At 43.6% G+C, this 22,044-nt stretch overlaps 1 protein-coding gene across 3 annotated transcripts in view; it reads left to right on the top strand.

Annotated features, from left to right (window-relative positions):
- LOC117772351 (Down syndrome cell adhesion molecule-like protein 1 homolog) overlaps positions 1-22,044 on the top strand; it is a 101,267-nt gene that overhangs the window by 42,129 nt on the left and 37,094 nt on the right. For all 3 annotated transcript variants that reach the window (XR_004615763.1, XM_034603416.1, XM_034603415.1), the window contains exons 4-6: positions 19,590-19,736; positions 20,082-20,360; positions 21,412-21,687. Coding sequence is in view for 2 of the 3 variants with exons in the window: in XM_034603416.1 (XP_034459307.1) it covers positions 19,590-19,736; positions 20,082-20,360; positions 21,412-21,687 (702 nt within the window). In the remaining variant the exon portion in view is untranslated. The remainder of the gene's footprint in view (positions 1-19,589; positions 19,737-20,081; positions 20,361-21,411; positions 21,688-22,044) is intronic.

Here is a 22,044-nt window from a genome sequence, read left to right as displayed (position 1 = left end):
AATATGTGCTGTTGGTGCATTCATTTGACTGTATATCCTCTCAGAAAACTAAAGGACAATACTGTACATAGATATATGTGTGTGTGTGTGTGTGTGTGTGTGTGTGTGTGTGTGTGTGTGTGTGTGTGTGTGTGTGTGTGTGTGTGTGTGTGTGTGTGTGTGTGTGTGTGGTAAATGTAATCTGACAGTATAAAATGCCTCGAAGAGTGTGTCAGCATTTGGTGAAGCAAGCAGTGGTATCTCTGTGTCATTGTGGTCCAAGAGTTTCAGGGTGAGGGGCTGCTGTGTATCTGATGTGATGTGCAGTGTATGCTGTGTGTCACAAACAAAATATCTGTTCATGCAAAGAGCCGTTGGGCACCTGAGTGTGTGTGTGTGTGTGTGTTTTTCTGTGCACGCTTGAGCATGTTGTGTGTGTCTGTGCAAGGGGCAGGCTGCCTTGTATCACTGTCACTCACAGAGACAGAGAAAGACACTGATGTTGTTTCCCACTGACACTTATCTGACTCCACTGTCCTTAACTTATACCCAGCTCCAGGCAGATGTATGTGTTCCTGTGTGTCGCAGAGTCACATCACATCAAACCATGGCAGCCACACTCTGGCCGAAAGCCCATTCCTCTCCTCCACAATCATTTTTCAGCTCCCTCACTCCATCACACCCGTTTCTTTTTCATTTCGCAGCCCCTCAGCAGTCCTCTTTAAATTTGAAGGCTTTACTAGTGGACACAAGTGGTTCTCTTCCTGTTTGTCGTGTGCCTCAACCACATTTTGTGTATGTGTTAGTTGAAAGTATTTTATCATACCTGAATCAAGTATTGAACCGCTGGGCAATTTTTTATCTTTTAATTTTATTAAGTCTATAAGTTGTCTTTGGTTCTTATATATAAGAATGAAAATATGATAAAAGAATTAAAACTCAAGCTTCTCAAATAGATTAGAAATTTGCTACTTGGTCCAATCAGTGTTTCTGAAACAGTTTTTGTCAGATTTTTTTAAATCCACTTCTCATCCCAATAGCCATCAATGAATAAAGTTGTCTGAAAACAAAGCAAAACCCGGTGCATGGCCTTCACAGGACTGTAATAAACACGACCGGTCTGGATGAAATGATTGGCTTGTGTACCTGTCTGTCAACATCCTGCTTGCCTGTGTGCAACCTGCCCTGCTCTCACTGCACATGACTGTAGTCTTCAGTTTGAAGAGACATACACCGCTGTAGAAGAGACGATAGGAGTTAGAGAGCGAGTCACAGAAAAATGGCAGATCGACTGCGGTCAAAATTCCCAGTTCCGCTCCAGACAACGACTTCCACCGCAAAACAAAGCAAGAAAAGTGCACATTCATGTTTGTTGGGGGCACAGCTTTGGTGAGAGGGCCGATGGGAGGGGGTGGGATGCATCTGTCACATTTTTTTCAGTGTAGCCTTTCACAGGATTACGCACACACTTGATATTAGCCTATAGATTTGATGACTGCCATACTGCTGCCACATTATTGCCATGTTTCTGGATTTGCAGCAGCACAAGACCGTGACCCTCAGCAGAGGTTTGTGGGTCTCGTGTCTACAGCTTGCTTCAGTTGGGATGTGCATCACTAATTGTGTTTTTATGGCATCGCTAAAATGAAGCCAAAGGAACTCTTGTCTATTACGAGATGATTATAAGTAATCACGACTATGAGCTTAACAGAGGGCCAGTCATCTGCACCCGGTGTCAACTTCCCATGGCCGTTATTATGAACTGCGTTACACAGAGAGATTGATGTTTACCTGGAATGAGCAGGACTGTGGAGAAATAGTCTGTTTTTCCGCTCTAGTTATGTTACAAAAATGCCGCCTCTGATGTTGTTATGCTCTGAATTCGTGGGGTTAGGCCATGGCACACACACACACACACACACACACACACACACACACACACACACACACACACACACACACACACACACACACACACACACACACACACACACACACATACACACACACACAGTTGCATGCACATGCAGACAGCGGTCATGTTCTGCCAACACTCCTTGTAATCCCTCAGACAAATTACAACGTCTTCTCCTCCTCCTCCTCCTCCTCCTCCTCCTCCTCCTCCTCCTCCTCCTTTCTTCTCCTCCACATCCATCCCTCGCTCCACTCTCTCCTTCCAGCTGCAATTGGATTTGGATAAAGATGGCTTTTCCTTTTCTTCTCTATTCTTCCCTGCTTTGGCTAAAGAGGGATTTGCCTGGGGAAAATTACACACACACGCACAGACACACACACATATGCATGCTCGCAGAAGGCAGCACGGAGACGTTGCATTTGAGGAAAAACATCTTCACTAACAAACAGCCTCCCTCCCTCGCCCTCCGCCCGTCACTCCCCTCCCCGCCTGCACTATAGCGACAAGCTCCATAGCCAGAGGTCAACAAGCTCTCTTGCTGTCTTTCACCGCTTTGCTTCTTCTTCTTCTTCTTCTTCTTCTTCTTCTCTCCCACACATTCTGTCTCTACGACTATTTATCCTCTTTTCACTTCCCTCTCATGGTCCTCCTCCACCTCCTTCATCCACTGCTCCTCTTCTTGCCCCTCCATGTCGCTACTGCCCTCAGTGCTCGTGCTCAGGTCAGAGGAGTTGGCCTCAAAGCAGTGTGAGGTTCTCTCGGAGCCACTGCAGAGCTCGCCAGTTGATCCCCTGCCACCGCAGTGTGAGCAGCTACACTCGTGGAATGGACACTGTGTGATTGTGCACCATTTGTGTTTGTGTGTATTTGAGTGATAAGTTGTCATGAAGCGATCTGATGATGAAAGGAGACTGGAACTGTAACACAGCCATTTTGCTTTGCACAGTGTAGTTCTGGTAGTGTTGCGCTATTACGACACATTGGAAAAAGGAAAGATGTTCCAAGGGACTAATTTGTGTGTGTGTTGTATGTGTTGTGTGTGTGTGTGTGTAGGGGCTTGGTGGTGGTGTGACTGAATAATTGAAGGATAGAGACAGCAGATGGTCTTTAACCCTGAACCCCAGACAAGACAATAATCAATATTTAAGCAGAGAAGAAATGATACACCCCACACACACACGCACATGCGCACGCACACACGCACACACACACACACACACACACACACACACACACACACACACACACACACACACACACACACTTGTGCGCTGTACATAAACTCAGTTTTACATTCTTATGAGAAACAGTACATGGCTGTCAGTGTGTATGATATATGGAGTGTGTATTTCTGCATGCCGAGGGAATTCATAGTGTGTGTGTACAGATGTGTGGTATTGGGAGTTAAGAGTAAAGATTTTGTGTGTTTGTTTGTCATATGCAGGATTGTCAGGATTGGTTTTGCAAGCAAGTGGCCGGCATGCAAAAATGTATGAGGGTTATCGTGCAGGCAGTGTTTCTGTATAATTATGCACAACTGTGTGTGTGTGTGTGTGTGTGTGTGTGTGCATGTGCGTGTGTGTGTGTGTGTGCATATGCACAGAAGGGGGACACACACATCATCAGTTGGTAAAAACCACAGTGTCTTCAATTTCTCCCCCCTCTTTCTCTCTCTCTCTCTCTCTCTCTCTCTCTCTCTCTCTCTCTCTCCCTGTCGCTCTCTTCCTCTCTCAGCCACCAGTAGTGGTAATGGGGAGGGACCTGTCAACTCACTTAATGCAGCTAATGTTTGCCTGCGCCTGGGGACACGAGCACAGAGACACACACAGTCCTGACACACACAGTGCTCCACTCTCTCCCTCTGTCACCACTCTGTCACATTCCCTCTCTTCTGCCTCCCTCCCACTCTTCCCTCCCTTCCTTCCCCGCATCCCTCACTCTCTCCCGGCTTCTTCACCCACACTGTACGTGCACCCGTAGTCTCTTGATGTTTTTCAGCGTTGTTTTTTTCTCACAGCTTGAAGCTCTTCAGGCCATGACTATTATAATCACCTTCACCTCCCATGTTATTTACCTGCTCTTGTTATTTCAAATGACCAATACATGTGGGTATGGAATCATCTCACTTTACGTTTAAAGAATAAGACGAGCATGAATCTATGTTTTCAATTGTGAAAAGATCCCATGAAAAGACAAACAAAAAATGCATTAGTCCATCTGTCCATTTCTCTGCCACTCACACACAACCCCATTCATTCCCACCAAAGATGCAAGGTCCTAAATATAAAGGCTACTTTTGTCTGCACATTAACACACATTCGGTGCAATGGTGAGTAATTATTGATGAGGATATTTATGATCTGTATTGTTTACAAATGTGGAACTTTGCCATTGTTGCATAAAAGCACATGATAGTAAATCACTACGTTAAATATCACAATATGCATGGTACAGACAACATGGCTGTACTATGACACTTGGGTGGTAACAGTGGGGTCAAGTGCAGTGGCCATGTTTATTATAATGAAGTGACACGTCAGCCGGTGAACTGTGTGACTCATTTATCCCCAAAATCTTCTCCCTCGCCGACATATTCTGCATATTCAGCTGCAGAATCTGTTTATAGAGATCACAGAGAGACAGAATCTCCCTCTGCAAGCAATGTAGTTAACTCTGGGTGTTGTGAAATGCTTTTATGCTACACCACTGCCGTAAGTAGTTCCCTTATTGTGTCTTTAAAAATAAAGTTACCTTATTTTCTTCACGTAAGGTTACTTCAGTTTCTGTGTGATGCACCTTCAGGTCGGTGCTTTTCTTCCCAGTGATTTCGTAGCTGCGGGGCTTTTCTCCCGACAATACTACACACTCACTTTTCCTCTCAGCGGCATTGTATCTGAAGTGGGTCAAAATGTCAACCTGTTTTGCTGCCATTATTTTCTTTTCCCTCTTCCCTGTATGTTATTTGATCTCCTACAGCCATAGTGTTGAAGTACATAGGTCCAGTGTAGCCCTGTTATCATGGCTTCATTACATTTACATTGTGTCATTTTTTTGAAAAAACTCTAATTTTGAATCCTCTTTAGTTAAGTTATTATTTTGTAAACTACATATTTTAATTAATATTGCATGTTGATAAAGTCCCAGTTCATTTTTAATGACGTTGGTGCGGTCTCCTCATCGTTTTGTCGTAGTAATGGTTTAAAAAAAGGTTGTGTTTCTTTGTTACAGTTTTCATTAACAAAATGAACACAGACTATTATCATGCCCATGTAACAGAACATAAAAACAAATACAAACCAGTGGAGGAAACCGCTCCGGTACAAGGACAGGCAGGGAAGCTTAATAAAAACAAATGGCTTATATAGAAACAAAAAAATACCTCTGCTTTCTTTCCCTCTTTTCCCTCCTCCCTCTCTACTGCTGCCTCCCTCCATCTATTCCTCCCCTACGCTCTGTCGCTCTGATGCATATCACCCAAGCAAATCAGAGATGCGGAGGAATCTCTCTCTCATTTCTCACTCCTATTTCCCCTTCTTCTTATATCTTCCTTTTCTCTCCACTTCCCCTCTGTTTCCTTCCTCCCCTCTTTCTCTCTGTTTATCGGATTTCCTTATGTACCTTTCCTTCTTCCCCCTTGCGGATCTCATTCCCTCTCATTATGATGATTTGAGGTTCAGCTTCAGCTGCTGGCCCATTAAAACCAAGCAGCAGCAGCAGCAGCAGCAAACCTTGCCTTGCCTAATACTGCAGACAGACAGTTAAGCTGCTTCATAAGATGGCCTCTACTCTGCATACTGCATTATGAACTCAAATGCAAAAATTGCCCCTATCTGCGCTGTTCCTGTTTCCAAATCTAAAGTAGTGGGATTCTTTCATGCAGCAGAGAGGGGGGCAAACACACGGACACGTCGGATGACCTTGGCAAATGCCACCTCTATCCACACTGCCACATCTCAGTGCCAGCGATGGATGAGACCTCCCACTCTTCAGGGAGCGATGATGAGGGCTTTACAGGGATTGGGCAGTGGTCAGAGTGGGAGGAGGGGGGTTCTGTTGTGGATGTGGTTGTAGGAGGCGGGGGTACACTGTACGGGCAGGGGCCAGGAGATTGCCAAGACTCTTTCACGCTGTCCTGCTCTGTTCTACATGGCTGGATCCATATGTATGTGTAGAGAGGTCATCCACTGGTGCGTGTGGACTATCATTAACAGGAGACGTCCCCAGCCATCCCAGAAGTCTGAGTAATGTGAGAAAGCCAATAGCCATATCAGCACTGTACTTGGAGTGTAACCACGCTGCTGAGTTGGATCAGAAATGGAGACATAAAAAACCATGATGCAACATTGTGTTTTACTTTCTAATTTTAAAGATCTGTCAATGTTCAGCCTTAAATCAAGTTATAGTGTGAAAAGCCTTTGATTTGTATCCAGTTTAGAGCTCTAGCCTTTATAAGTGACATTCTTTTTAATAACTGGGAACAGTTATGATTTGATTGGCCAGCCAGAATGGTCATTGGTTGAGTTCATGTGATAATACCTCTGTGGGAGGAGACAGGACAATATGTCAAGAGTGTTGGATTTGACAATATTCTTCCTGCTTGAACTTATTCTGTTATTATGTTTCATTAAGATGACGAATTTTCCTTTGTGAGAGAAGTTTGGATGGAAGGACATAGATGATCATTGCTCTGCTTTTGTGAAGTGTAGATTTGCATTCATCACCACTGTGTCACAATGGGAGCACTACCACAATTCAAGCTACACTTAAAGCTGGAATCTTTATATGTTTAATAATAGTGACTGTGTTAACATGTTCCACCATGTTGCACAATGAACTTTATGCCGGATTCAATTTAATTTTTTTATTTTTTCCCCCAGTAGTTCATGAAAATACTCGATGTTCTGTTGCATAGATGTGTGTTAGATGTACGTTGCCTTGGTAATGTGTCTGTGAAATGTGTTAAGCGGATTGAAAGGACACTTCAGTTTTGATTATTGCAGGGGTTTGTATAATGACAGAAGTGGTATTGTCACTGAATTTCAACTGTATTGAATCACACTTCTGTATATTCTAGTAAAAACCTTCAAATGTATAATATTTCTTTATGTGTTTGTCCTTTTCACTAAATTGCCTTTATTGTAAATGGAGAAAAAATTATTTCTATTAAGAGAAATTCAAATACACTGAGCAAAAGTATCTTCATAGATTCATTAATTTAATGTTTGGTGTGTTTTTTCACCCCGTCCATTTTCTGCATGTGTTAATGTCCCTTTTTACCCTATTTTCTAGACCTGAATAGATCAAAATGATTTCACGATGATTTTACATCCAGACCTTCATCCGGTGCCACGTCGTTCTTCTGTGTTCTTTTCTTTTAAAATGAATTTTTCACTGCTCCTTCATTGATAAAACGTGTTCTCTCGCTTACAGTCCAGGCAAGTAACAGTACGGCAAATACCTCAGGTCAAAATATTGGGGAAGTGTTTGTAAAAGGTAAAGTTTGCAGAGGGTTAGAGTCAGGCTTCTGTCAGTCAGTTGCAGCAGTGACTGTGACAAACTCACAGTATCCTTGAATCCCACAGTCCTGAGCAGTTCCAGACAGCAGAAGGTTATTATCTGCAGCAGGGAATTTGACCTCTGACTCTAAAAGAGTCTCTCTCTCCTTTTCTCACTCCATCTCCTCCTTGAAAGTGGTGAATTCAGAAAGGCCAAGAGCAGTGCCATGGCACATTTTCCTCATCCATCATACACATCCATTCATTTCCACCATAACTGTCACGTCTTGCAGTGAAACCCATCTTTAATTCTTCAAGTGTGAACTCCACCGATTTTGCACATCAAAGCCTATTTACAGATATTAGGATACAAGTTTTATGAAGCCTCATGGATCTAGAGATCAATGCACACAAAACTCTGAAGGTGTGTGGTTAGAATTGAGCTCCACAGAACTGTTTAGCCGGATCCTCATCCCTGCTGGAGGCTACATTAGACACTAAAACAATACGACACCCACAAAACTCTGCGTTTGTCGGAACTGTCTGCAGACGAATTGTGTTGTGCACAATTTAGGCTCTGGGTTTTAAACAAAGCGACACCTTTTTAGATCCCTTTGTTTTCAAACTCTACTTCGAGAGTCTGACAATTTATAGGAGTGTAATGCTTAATCAGTGGAGTACTCTTTTATAACTTTGATTTATATATCTTTAGTATGTCTACTTGTTGTCTCGGAAAACCCAGTTGTAAATGTTGTGTCCAGTGGGCTGCAGTGGTCTGTAACAGTTAATAACTATAACAGTATCAAAGCAAAGTGAAAGAAACATGGTGTTTATTGAACCATTTGCCCAATTGTTGTAGCGTTGTCCTGCTACATGTGCTTATCTCCAAGAATCACACATCACCATGCCATGGGACGCTGGATCAGCTGACAACACCATAGAGCATGCCTGACTAGCCACCCTGTGTGTGTTTGTGTGTGTGTGCGCACATACATGCACTATCAACGGGCACTTTGTGCTTGGCTGCTTGTGTAACTCCACATATACTGAGTGTGGTATGTTTGTGTGACAAGCAGACAAAAGAATTCCCAGAAAAAGCATTGTGAGAGAGAAAATCTGGACACGTGAAAGCTTGTGATGGCACCTTAGCTGGACTCCCCATGCTCTCCTCCAGCATCACTGTCCTCATCATCATCGTCCTCCTCTCTGGGATCTTTCTTCCACCTTCGAATCTTTCTCTTTCTTTACCTCTTGGCTTCTCTTCACCTTCTCCCTTTTTTTTACTCCACTCTTTCTCTTTCTTTATGCTCCCTCCCCCTTGATCTGGATGTGACATTGGGCTAAAGTGGGACAGAGTGTAGGGGGGCAGTGAGGCAGAAGAGACAGGGAGACAGTCGTGCAGGGAGGGAGGGAGGCAGGGAGAGCTGCTGCTCTGCTGTAGAACCCCCCTCTCTTCCCTTGCATGTACCTCGGGCACTCCTGGCCCCTCAGGCCTCCCTGCAACGCCTTGGGAACCCGCTTTTAGCATGTCACCATTACTCCACTCCAATCTGCAACATCTGTCTCTGCAGCTCTTTTGCCTCCCATCATCCCTCATTTGGTTCTCCTGCTCTGACTCCTCCTCCTTCTCCTCCTCTTCATCCTCTTATGGGTCTCTGTCGCCAAGATGCCCAGCAACAGCGGTGAGGGTGCATCATCACAGTGGCGCAGGCGGTCGAGGGGAGCCGGAGAAGGAATGCGTAGGAGAATCGCAGGCCTTCTCCCTCCGTGCCCTCCCTCCCTCCCTCGCTCCTCAGATCCGCCTGCCATGCAAGGTGCACTCATCTGCACGCGGGCCTTGCTCCCCGGTGACCTCCTGCTCCCAGAGATTCAGTGTGTGTCACAGTGCTGCTGCTTACATGCTGTGGCACTGTCGTACACCCACTGAGGACAACATGGCTTTACAAAGGGCAAGGCATTATTGATTTGTGTGAGAGTTTATCACATGTGTGCCGGCATTCTCCTGGTGTCTCTCCTTCTCATGCACACAGAGGGAGCGCTGTGTGTGTGCAGTTATGTGTGTGTGTGTGTGTGTGTGTGTGTGTGTGTGTGTGTGTGTGTGTGTGTGTGTGTGTGTGTGTGTGTGTGTGTGTGTGTGTGTGTGTGTGTGTGTGTGTGTGTGGATACTGGATATTGTTGCATTACACAAGTATGAAATCAACCGCAAACACTAGACAGAATGTAAAAATGTTTTTTTTCAGAAGCTCCATGATCAGTCTTTTCCCTGTTTGCCATGTCTTCCTCTTCATAATGGATGACGATCACACAAAACAGAACTGTGCGTGAAATTAAACCGCTTGCACAATGTTGTTTTTGTGTTTTCCACAGAAGAAATAAGGTCACGCTTTGGCAGAGTTCACTGTTTGTGTGTGTGTGTGTTTATAATGCATTAGATGTCCCGTTAGCCTTCTCATGACTGGCGAGCATGTCTGTTTCAATTATCTATGAGACTAAATAATTAAAGACAAAAGCGACACAATGCACCACATGTTGACAAGCCCAGGAGTACAGTATGCATTTGTGTGTTTGTCATAGTGGGTGACCAAATGGGAGACATTCTTTTCGGTTGTGTTTCTGACGTACACAACAGACATTTTACAGAAACATGCAAGCAATCTGAGGTATTTCGTATTGTTCCTTTTTCTTTCCATCCAGTACTTTCCCAGCCATTTTCTTTTCATCTCTTTACCCAGACATCCATTATTTCTTCCATCTTGCTGTTTGAATATTTATGGCCATTCCAATTAAGGTTGCTTAAGTGTGGTAGAGGCCTTCAACTATTACAGGGGGGAAAGATAGAGATGGAGACGGGGATGAGGGCTGGTGATTAAAAAAAAAACCTGATTATCAGATTTTTCCTTCCTTCTTTTTCTTTTGGACTTGGATGAGTGTATTTTTCCATTTCCTTTATTTGTTTTTCTCCTTCCTTTCTTTTCTCTCTCTGTAGTCTCAAGCATGAGTTGTTTTGAGAGGGTGAGGGGGTGCGTGGGCGTACGGGGTGTCACCTTCTAACAGCGAATACAGAAAGAGAAACGAAGAGACAGCAGCAGGGAGAGACAGAGGTAGGGAACAGAGGAAACGGAGGAAATGGATAGATATCGAGAGAGGGGAAAGACAAAGAAAACAGGAGACTTGGTGGTGGTGGTGGGTGACAGCAGCTGGCATTTGACGGTGAAGCATGCCTTTTTAATGAGTGCTTTAGTCCTCTGCATACCTATCTTCAGATCACTGCATCACACCGGACCTGGAAAAACACACAGAACAAGGGAGGGGAGGAGGATGAGAAGGTCAGGGGTTGTGACTCAAAACACCGGAACACATGTAGAGAGATAAGAATAAAACAAATGTGTATCAGGGTTTCCTCTTCAATTATTCTGCCTCTGGTAACCGTGTGTGTCCTGCACTTGTAGGGAGAGAAGAAAAGAATGAAATTCACACGGCTCGTCTTTATTAACCTGCTTCTGTTATTTTGACTTAACCTCTTCCCAGTCCTTATGCAAGCTTTTGTCTCCGATTGAGTCAAAGAAAGTGGCAGTAATATGCCGTCCTTGTGACTCTTTGTCTGTCTGGCTTGTTCTCCGTAGCACTTAACTATTATGGACTGCTTTGAATGTGAATAGAGAGGAGATGGGAGCAAGCGTCATTCATTTCAAACCAGAGAGAGAGAGAGATCGAGCTATTGTAGCTAGGTGTAGATTTCCCTTTGTCAAACACGTGCCAGTTCTTCAGGCCCAACAGAGGAGAGGAGAATAGGAAAATGATAGCGGCAGAGAAAGGGATGAAGGGAGAGAGGGCGGGTTGGAAGGCGGGAGAAGAACAGAGAAGGAGGAGGAGAGTGTATTGATTTGACACTCAGGGAATCACACCACAGCTCTGTTCATTTTCATTCATCTGCCCTTGTAATGGTGGTGTTAATATGGTAGGTATAGGGGGAGAGGGCAGGAGGGGGATTTAGGAGGATGAGAACATTTTATTAGAATCCAATCTTTATTATCCTTCACCCCTGCCCACCTTTCAGCCCCTACACACACAGACATGCATGTATGCACTGGTGCACATGTATGCACCCACACAAACACACACGCACACACACATGCACAGACACATGCCCCTAGATGCGATTTTAGGTGCAGGGTGTTATTTACATGTTGGGCCTGAATGGACTCACAGTTGTACAAGTCATGTTTTATACTCTCTCTCTCTCTCTCTCTCTCTCTCTCTCTCTCTCTCTCTCTCTCTGTGTGTGTGTGTGTGTGTGTGTGTGTGTGTGTGTGTGTGTGTGTGTGTGTGTGTGTGTGTGTGTGTGTGTGTGTGTGTGTGTGATTGCTTTGATACAGTATGAGCAGCTCAAATGAAATAGGCTTTGGTAGGCCAATTCAGTGCCTCCTTGAAATCAGCTATAATGGGCCCTTGGTAATTATCAAATAAATTTGCCAAGGGAAGGAGAGGAGGAGGAGGATGAGGAGGGAGCAAGGGTTGAGGACTGAAAACCATCTTCTTTACCTGTTCACTATTTGAAATATATCTTCATTTAACGCTTTGCTCATCAGCTGAGGCAGAGTTGATGAATTTAGGATGGCAGTAAAAACAAGCTATTGATTTTCCGTCCTCATCTCCTCATCCTGAGCCAATCCTGCATGGTGGAGACATAGAAAGTTCAAAATAGTTTCAAACTGTTCCAGTAGATAGTAACCTCTGCCAAGGAGGATATGTTTTCATCTGCATTTGTTTTTGTTTGTTAGCGAGATAACAAAATAAATACTCTACTGAATTCCATGAAATTTTGTCGAGGGGTGGGGCATGACCCAAGGAATAACCCATTAAATAAATTTAGGTGTGAATCCAGGTAGCGGATACAGGATTTATAACATTGCATGGCATTTTTCGACATTTTCTGAGATAATGATTAATGGATCCTGATAAAATAAGTCAGGGGGCCGATATTGAGTCCAAACTAAAATCCAGAGTGAACTTAAATGTGGGTTTATAAGGGGACTGTTCGCACTTGGCAGAGGTATGTGCTGTCTAAGTGCAGTTCTAGTTCAACCATTAGTAACACAGTTCAGTCGACAGAACACAAGGAAACAAAATCAAGGTAAAAATGTGTAAAAGAAAATTGGATCATATCCATGACAATATTTTTTCAATTAATAGGCTCAAAGGGAAAAACTACTAGAAAATTAAAACGAAAGCTTTTTGCCCTTAACTGATCCTGGCAACGTTTCTTGAGCCTGTAATGTGTAATCATTTTATTGACTAATATTATGTTATGTATGGTGAATCTGTCCACACCACATTTACCAACCGCATACATCCACCATGTTTACCAGGGTTGGATTCTCTTTTAGTGTTTGTCTCTGTTAGGGAGTTGAGTGACTGGTAGGCTGAGCTGTAGCACTGGGCCATATGCCACATTACTATTTTATTACTCTGGCACAGTATCCATTGGAGCTAACGTTACCCTCAAACCAACACACACACACGCATGCAGTTTCATTTTGCCAACAGTGGAGACACGTATGTTGAGCTGTCCGAGGTGCTGCCTTTGCCAGTGTTCCTGAATAGGTTGTAACGGAGCTGTCCGTGGTGCTGAACTGCCATGTACCCTTAGTATTTCTCCTAACTACATCACTTCCTGTGCACTGATCTGTGCAATTTATGCACAAAGACTTCACAATATAATATTTTCTGTACACCAGGCTCTGCTTTTGTCTGCATTAAATATGTGATAGATAAAGGGTGCCATACCTAGACGTTTTTTCGGTTGTTGACACAAACTGTCCATTGTTCCACAAATATTATTTGTACTGGCCCACAGCTTGCTTTGAAAGGGTAGATTCATGTGTCCATTACAAACAAGTGAAAGCAATAAAAGGCCTTACCCTTTGCACGCTGTTACACCCCTACGCTGCCAGATTTAAAACATTTAGTTCTTTGCATGTTGCAAATTAGTAAAATAATTCTAGTGAGTAAAATCTACTTCCCTAAGTTTCACTGACCCTTGGGAATAAAAGAGTAAAATAATGGTTTAATAATGTTAAACCTGTGGGAAATTAATGAGGATTTTTGTTTCACTTTTGTCACTGCAGCGTTGACGTTGCTTTCATTTCCACTGCAGAATGTGGGATAACCTAAGTGTGTGACGGATCTAAATCAGTAGAATTTGCATTGTAATGATATAAGGGTGGATGGAGACATGGAGAAAAGAATGAAAAAGTGGAGAAAGGCAGAAATGTAAAGTTGAATCAGAATAAGAAATAAAGGAAGTGTAGGTGTACTCTACTGTCTGCACATTGCTGTGACATCACATGGTGAAGATGCTCTGCACCAACACACACACACAAATACACTCAAGTTGATGAGTGCACTCTGCAAATGTAGATTGTGAGACAGTGGGAGTAAGAATGTGTAGATTGTGAGGGTGTGCGTGCATACATTTGTGAGAACTCCATTTGGGCACTGTCTGGTCTGTATTGTGCTGAGCCCTTGGTCCATTTAGCCTTAAAATGTGAAAGGCAAACATTGACAATAATGGTCATGACAGTAGTCAGCATCTGTTTTTGTTAAAACGCGCGAGTGAAAAATAAAGTGACATTATGCACAGAGAGATGTGTTGAGCTCCTCCGTGGCCTGTCGCCCAGGCCTGTGTAGCAATTACACATCCATTCAGCAGTTTCTCTCCTCTGATCTCCATCGCCATCATTTAAATGGCTGATTCCGTTTTTTACCTCTAATGAAGGGTACTCTGCAGCACACACCAAAGCGTACGCACGTGCACGCGTAGCACACATGAAACGCACACTCGCGCGTGCCGCCGCGTGTGCCACCGCAGCGCCCCCTACCCAGCTGTTGTCACGTGAGTGCACGGGCCCTAGCAACAGCGAGCGAGAGAGCGAACAAAAAAAGAGAGATCTTGGCGAGAGCAGGGGAGAGGGGAAAGAGAGGGAGAGAGAGAGAGAAAGAGGGAGGGGGGAGCTGTAGAGCATTAATAAGTGATGAGTCCAACAGTGTGAATTGCTGTTAGTTAGCATTGCTGCAGCGCCGCCTTCATTTGCATGGAAGCACCAAGAACAAACCCCCTTACCTACGCCATTTCCTCTCTCGCTCTGTTTCTCTGTGAATCGCTACTTTCCTCGCTTTCACTCTGCGTTTTATCTATTTCTGTCTCTTTCCTTTTTCTTCGTGGCCTCGCCAGCATCTCAAAATATGTATATCTTTTCTTAGTTACTCTCTTTTGTCTTTCTTCCCCGTCTGATCTGTTCATCTTCTCCTCCCATGCAGCCTCCCCAGTGGCCCCAGCATTCCTACATTAACTTTATCATTTTCTTTTTTTTTCATTTTCTTTCCTCTTAATGATCTCTGGTGTGGCTGATAATTTGTTGAAAATGGCAGCCATATATTGTTCGGGTATATATTTATCCGCTCTTTTCCTTCACCCCTTCATCTGCTGCCTCAATTTTTTCCTCCTCCTCTTCCTCCTCCTCCATCTCTTCTCCCCTTCCCCTCCGTCTCTCCCACCTTTTTCAAAGACGAGGGGTGTCCTCTCTCTGGAGGAACTTTGGGGAAGACAAGTGATGCTCCAGGGCTCCCTAATCCTTTTTTCATTGTGGCTCCTCCACCTCCCCTCACCCCCTTCCTGTCTCTCTGTCTCGTTATTTGCATGTATGTATCTGTCTGTGGGATTTCTGGCACACACACACACACACACACACACACACACACACACACACACACACACACACACACACACACACAGATCCAGCAGCAGCTTCACTCTGCACTTGGCTTGACTTCCTGCCTTAGGCTGATCAGCTGAACTGATTCCATTACTTACAGACCCCCCTGTATGAGAGGGAAGAGGAGCACAGACATAGGAGGAGAAAAGACGGATATAGAAAGAGGTAGAGGGCAGAGAGGAGACTGGAGGAAGAGAGATCGGGGATGGAGAGTAGATGTCACACTTAGAAAAAAAAGGAGCAAAAGAAAGGGTATTGGAAAGGGTCGGGAAATAAGGAGGAAGTGAAGCGATTGTGCGCCTCCCTGGGGTGTGGGATAGACCTCAAAAATTCTCATCCTGCCTCCCACAGCAAAAAATCAAAAAAAAAATCAAGACACAGAAGCACATACATACACACATTCAACAACAACAACAAACTCCTGGAGGCGTAGGCAGACTAGACGAGAATTGATCTCCTCTCCCACAAGGAGAGGCTTGCAAGGGGAGAAAGAGAGAGGGAGAGAAAGGGAGATGGAGAAAGACGTAGAGGAATTGTTTTTACACATGTGTGGCTCTCAGGCCTGCAGGCCCCTCATCCCTCTCACTCCCTCCTCTGTCACTCCCAACGGCATGTTTCTCTTTATCTCCCTATCTCTCCCTCCATCAATCTCCATCTGCCGTCCTCCTCCCTGTGGGGTCAGCCCCGTCCTCTCCTCCACTGCCTCCCTCTCTATCGCCGCCTGCTCCCTCTCTGCTGTTTTAGGTGTGTCACATCTCCACCGACAGCAGGAGACCAGGTACTGACTGGAAATTAAATATCAAGTAGGAAGAGCATCAGTGAGGCAAAAGGAGAGGAAGTGAAGGGTTGTAGAAAGTTGAAGTGAGGGCAGTGAAGGGAAGAAAGAATGGACAGATTTTATTAATGAATATTTATATGTATATATATGCACATATTTATATGTAGAATATATTGCTGAGAATATTAATTGATTAACCCATTAACAGAAAAGCCATCAACAACCAATTTGATAATCAGTTTCCTGACTTTCCATAGGTTTGCATTATAGCCACATACTGTATTGGATATGCCATATATTGTTATTTTAGGCTTCCAAGAAATGCAGTCATTTGGCCTTTACAAGGTACTTTCATGTTTTAGGACAGCTTTTATATAAAATAAGGACTATTAAATAGGGCTAGGTGATATGGCCAAAAGTTATATCGAGATAAAAATGTTAAGTCTATATTGATAATTATCATGATAAATGTCATATTATTATTTGTTTAAGTTTGAAGACAGATTTCTGCCACTGAGTCAAGGCTGTGGTTTGAAACTCTTCTTTATGAGCAGAGAATCACAAACAGTTTACAAATCTGAAGTAGATCAATGATGTTATTCCTCCTCACTGTGCTGACACAAAGTATAAGCAATATATTAATATATATATTGGACTTTTTGTTAAATTGCTATTGATGAAAATGATTTAAAAGAACTGAAAACTGAGGCTGTGATAGACATGATACAGTTTATCTCTGAAATTGTATGGACAAAGCAATAATTGATTATTCAAAACGGTTCATGTGCAGGTTAATAACGATGGAAACATCTGCTGTCGCCTTCTGAACAAGAGAGAGAGAGAGAGAGAGAGAGAGAGAGAGAGAGATACGTTGGGTGGAGTGATGAAGTACATTCGTTTACAACCAGCGCTGCAACCGCCACTTTCTTTCCCTCCATTCTTAACCATCTCTGAATTTCTTACTCTACCCTCCACCACCACTGCCACCACCCCTTCTCGGCCCCCCCTCCGGTCTGTCTTTCTCTCTCCAGGCATGTTGTGACAGGGCGTAGCAGTGTGTTATACAGGGTTCTACTCGCCAAGTGCATATTATCCTGTAAGGCTTAATACCCAGGTTGGAACAAAAGGGCAGGCTCGGAAATTACAGCTTATGTCGCTTAGCACTCAGCACAACAGTCTGACTCCCATGAAAACACGTGTGTGTGTGTGAACTTTCACATATGCATGCAGATGCACGGGCTGAAATTCACATCTGTAGATATATATATATATATATATATATTCAGAAATCTGGAAACCCAGTCACACACTCATACACACATACATACAGATAATGCTCTGCTTCTTATATGGTACACGTGGCCTCAAATACAATGCAAGAGGCTCTCTCTAAAAATATCAGCCGCAGGCACAGATGTCAAAGGAGTTGTTTTTTTAAACAAAATGCAAAATCTCTGAAAGCTGAAACGTCAGGTAATCAATCAAGTAAAATAGAGCAAGGGTGCGCACGATAATAGTGACAGGTTTTAATTAGGTGCAGCAAAAAGGTTTTGACATAAAGCTTGTTTTTTTTTAAGTTAAGAGTTTCACGAATGTTAGGGTTAGGAAATTATGATGGTCTTTTCACTCTTTTTAATGGATGAATTGATTTATCTATAAAATACGCGATTCATTGAAAAAAGAAGGGAAAGAATGACTAATCAAAAGCTTTTATTGTGGAGTCATGCACATTTTCTTTAGGTTGGCGAAAACCTGTTCACTGACACAAGAAGTAAAGCCGTCACTTCACCTCTCCGTCTTGTTAGAGTGATAGAACGTGTGTGTGTTTGTGTGTGTGTGTGTGTTTGGGTGGCAAGGGGCCAGGCCAGTCCCTCTCTGTTTTAATAAATCTCCCTTGGATGGAGCTGTGCAGCCATAAAATGCATCGATTGTCGTTGCTCACATTGTGGCAGGAGACACACACACACACGCTTGGTTATTCATACTTACATACACATTCCTATATATACATGTTTATTGATCTCACACACACAGAGAATCGTGTATTGACATTTGACATGCCTATATATGGAGGGACACACTTATATTAAGCAATGAACATACATTTGCCAATCAAAGAACTGAGGAAATCTGATTAGTAAATGATTTTTAAGAAGAACATGAAAAATAAAGCTGTGAGGCTGTGACTAGTGGCTGACCTATTGCTCAAAGGTGTGCGTGTGTGTGTGTGTGTGCACCTGCGTTTTACTCAAGCTCTCTGTTGTCAACACTGCAGAAAGACATTGAAACATCATGTAGCAAACAACTGCCAGAATGTTCTCTCACACACACCTACACAAACACACGCACACACACACACACACACACACACACCCTGCAATAGCATCCGCATAAGCAGACAATCTGCAATCTCCTACAGACTCTGTAGTGCACTCTGTCTAAAATAACCCTTTGGGGGAACAGAATACAAAAAGACTCAGAGAGGCGGAAAGAATCAAACACAGAAATACACTCTCCTCGTCTCTTTTCCTTCCACCCCCCCACCCCCCCACACACACACACACACACACACTTTCTCTCACACTCACACACACACTCACACAAACATGCTCTCGCTATTGACATGTAGATAAATCAGAGGCAGACCAAACAGTCACTGATGTGAAATGAAAATGACACTAATCTGCTGTTACCATAACACACACAGACACATCAATTATTAACACCTACAATAACTCTCTTCTCCTCTTTCTCCCTTTCTCCTCATTGTGTATATCTCCGTGGATGGATGGGACAGAGTGTGTTAAAAGCTCCCTTGTGTTCACCTAAGTGCTGCGGTCAGGCCATTCAAAGACATGTAAATTGTAGCCCGCCATTTTTTTCTTTCTTCAATAGTTTTCTCTTGAAAGTTTTGTGAAGAGGGTCCTGTGACGGACGTCCTTGTGTCCACTATAGTTTAAAATCAGCACATGGGTATATTTTATTTCCCTCAGCAGCAATTTGTCTTTTTTTTTTTTTTACCAATCACAAACATAAAGAAATAAAAATCATAAATTATTGATGATCTCAGGATAAATGTGTCTACGAACGGTTTGAATAGTGAATAAAGTTAAAAAATAGTCTGAAATATGTACTAGTTGTGTATATTTGTGTGATTGTAAAGAATCATTAAATGCTGTTTTGTTTTTTACTTGGATTTTAAACTTGGATTCTTATGAAGGAGTTGTATGGGATGGCATTAGCATTGTATTTACCTGGTGCTTTGTTTTGAGGGAGACTATTTCAACGGCCAATCTCCCTAAAAGTTAGAATTACATTCGCAGATGTTGGTGTATGGTTTGTTTACTTCTTGTTTTACTTTTGAAATAAAAACACAAATCTTCTTCTTATCAATGACACAGTTTAACTTGTGCACAGATGAAGACTGATTTAGTAACAGTAGTTACACCACAAAATCCACTGGGATCAAATTCAACCATAACCCATAAGTCAGTTGTGATTCTGTGGAATCCTGCCCAATGCAAAAACATTTGCGTAAACACAAAACCGAACATGCTAATGCTTTGGCACATTTGTCATCCAAATATGGTGACTAACATTTTCCTCTCTCCTCTGCTTCCTGCTTCCTCTCTACTGTCACTTCCCAGGCAACCGTTTCTTCCTGACCTCATTTGGCGCTATGTATATCTCAGAGGTGCAGAAGGAAGATGCTCTGTCCACCTACCGCTGCATCACAAAGCACAAGTACAGTGGAGAGACTCGCCAGAGCAATGGAGCCAGGCTCTCTGTTATGGGTACGTAGCAAGTTTACCACTTCCACTCATGAGAATTGGCACATGCAAATCAGAATATGAGTTTTTGTTGCTTGTCTTTGCCAATTATCTTTGCAAGACAAAAGTTTTATGTTTTATTCCTGAAAGAATTGTGCACAATTTTGGGAAATACCATTATTTGCTTTGTTGCTGGTAGTTCTTGAGTCGGTACTGTAAATATTAATGTTTCAAGAAAGACTGTTGGTTTAGCTTTTTTTTTTACAAATTAAGAAAACAAGATATAATGTGGTAGCTCTTAAGATGTCCCAGAAAAAATCAGTTAAAGAAAAATAAATATATCATATCTGTGATGTGTTTGACCTGCAGACCCTACGGAGTCCACCCCGTCAGTGCTGGACAGTTTCCAGTCCGGTGAGGTGCAGGTGGGAAACAGTGTGGAACTGCCCTGCGTCGCATCGGGATACCCCAACCCCACCATCCGATGGCTGAAGGATGGTCGGCCACTCCCCGCAGACACCCGCTGGACGCGGCGCATCACGGGCCTCACCATTTCAGACCTGAGGCTCGAGGACAGTGGCAACTACATCTGTGAGGTCACCAACAGCTTTGGCTCCAAAGAGGTGACAGGTCATCTCAATGTCATAGGTGGGTAAAGCACCGTAGAGAGTACAACACAGCAATAAAGCCTCACTGATCATTTTATCTATCCCCCACGATGGACACAAGTCATGAATGTGATGTCAGGTCACGGACAGGCATGATACGAGACAACATTTAAATTCTCTCTGCTTTGCCCGTACACGCCAACGCACCCCACCGTCGTATATGCCTAGCATGAGCTTGATCTCCACAGACGGCTTGCTCCCCTGCTGTGTTCTCGTACCCCACTGAGGCGTCGCTGCAGTGACAGAGCAGAACAGTGGTCGTGCGGGCCTGTCGCTGTGTGTGCCGGGGATGTGAGGGAGGGAGGAAAAGACTGTTTTATAATGTTGTGTGTGTATATGGATGGAGGAGATGTACGCAGTGTATGCAGAAAGAGATATGATGGTAAACTTGTGGAAGTGCAAGGGGGACGGGAAACGTGTAAGGGTGGGTGGAGGAGAGGAGGGGAAATTTAAGGGTAGTTGGGGGAAAAAGCGGCTTCACCCTTAGTGGACGCTGGGCAGACTGGGCACAGGGCGCATCACTGCACAAGCCGTAAACCTCCTGTGACAGGGCATGCAAGGTGGGAGACACACAGGTCCACACACACACACACACACACACACACACACACACACACACAGCACATGCATGCATTGCCTGTGAAAAAAGTCTTGCACATGCACTGTCACTCACACACACATGCATACACACATTCAGCAGCCTACAGCACTCAACACCAGCTGCTTTATTGCTCACTGACATTTTCTCCCCTTTCTGTTCTTCGGCTTTCCTCGCTGCTGATCTCGCGCGCACACACACACACACACACACACACACACACACACACACACACACACACACACACACACACACACACATACACACATACATACATACATACATACTTACATACATACACACACACACACACGCACACACACATACACACACAGATACACACACACACAATCACACTCACACAAAGGCAATGCTAGCAAACAACAAATTCACGATCTTACCCCACAAAAATAACATTTTTCCATCTCTCCAGAGCCACTGCGGGTCACCTTGTCTCCCAAGAATCTGAAGACAGGGATCAGCAGCACAGTCATACTCTCCTGCGCCGTCCAGGGTTCCCCCCACTTCATTGTGTCCTGGTACCGGAACACAGAACCCGTCATACCCGATCAGCACTTTTCCATCCAGGGAGCTCACAATGAGACATTGTTCATTTCCGCTGCACAAAAGAGACACTCGGGAGCTTACCAGTGCTTTGCTACACGCAAGGCCCAGACTGCCCAGGACTTCTCCATCATACTACTGGAAGGTGAGCGCAGGAAGGGATCACCATGCTTTTTGCATGGTAAAAACTATCCTGGGATGTTATTCTACTTTCAGGGTTATGAGTAGAAGGGATCGAGAGTTTTCTTTACTCTAAGGGGGCAACGTGTTAAAATGTTTCACCAAATATGCTGGAAAGTATTAATCTAATACCCCTACTTCATATTTGCATGTATATTGCATATATATATATATATATATATATATATATATATATATATATATATATATATATAAATATTAACAAGTTGAGGTAAACTTTCCTGAATAATTCCAGTTTAATTGACATAAAACTGAAACATTGACCACTGCTTTGCATTTCCATGTTTTATCTAGTTTCATG

The sequence above is a fragment of the Hippoglossus hippoglossus genome, chromosome 13 (assembly GCF_009819705.1).
Source record: "Hippoglossus hippoglossus isolate fHipHip1 chromosome 13, fHipHip1.pri, whole genome shotgun sequence".
NCBI classification, from domain to species: domain Eukaryota; kingdom Metazoa; phylum Chordata; class Actinopteri; order Pleuronectiformes; family Pleuronectidae; genus Hippoglossus; species Hippoglossus hippoglossus.
The sequence above is the reverse complement of the archived record's forward strand: the minus strand, read 5'-3'. Positions and strand labels throughout refer to the sequence as shown.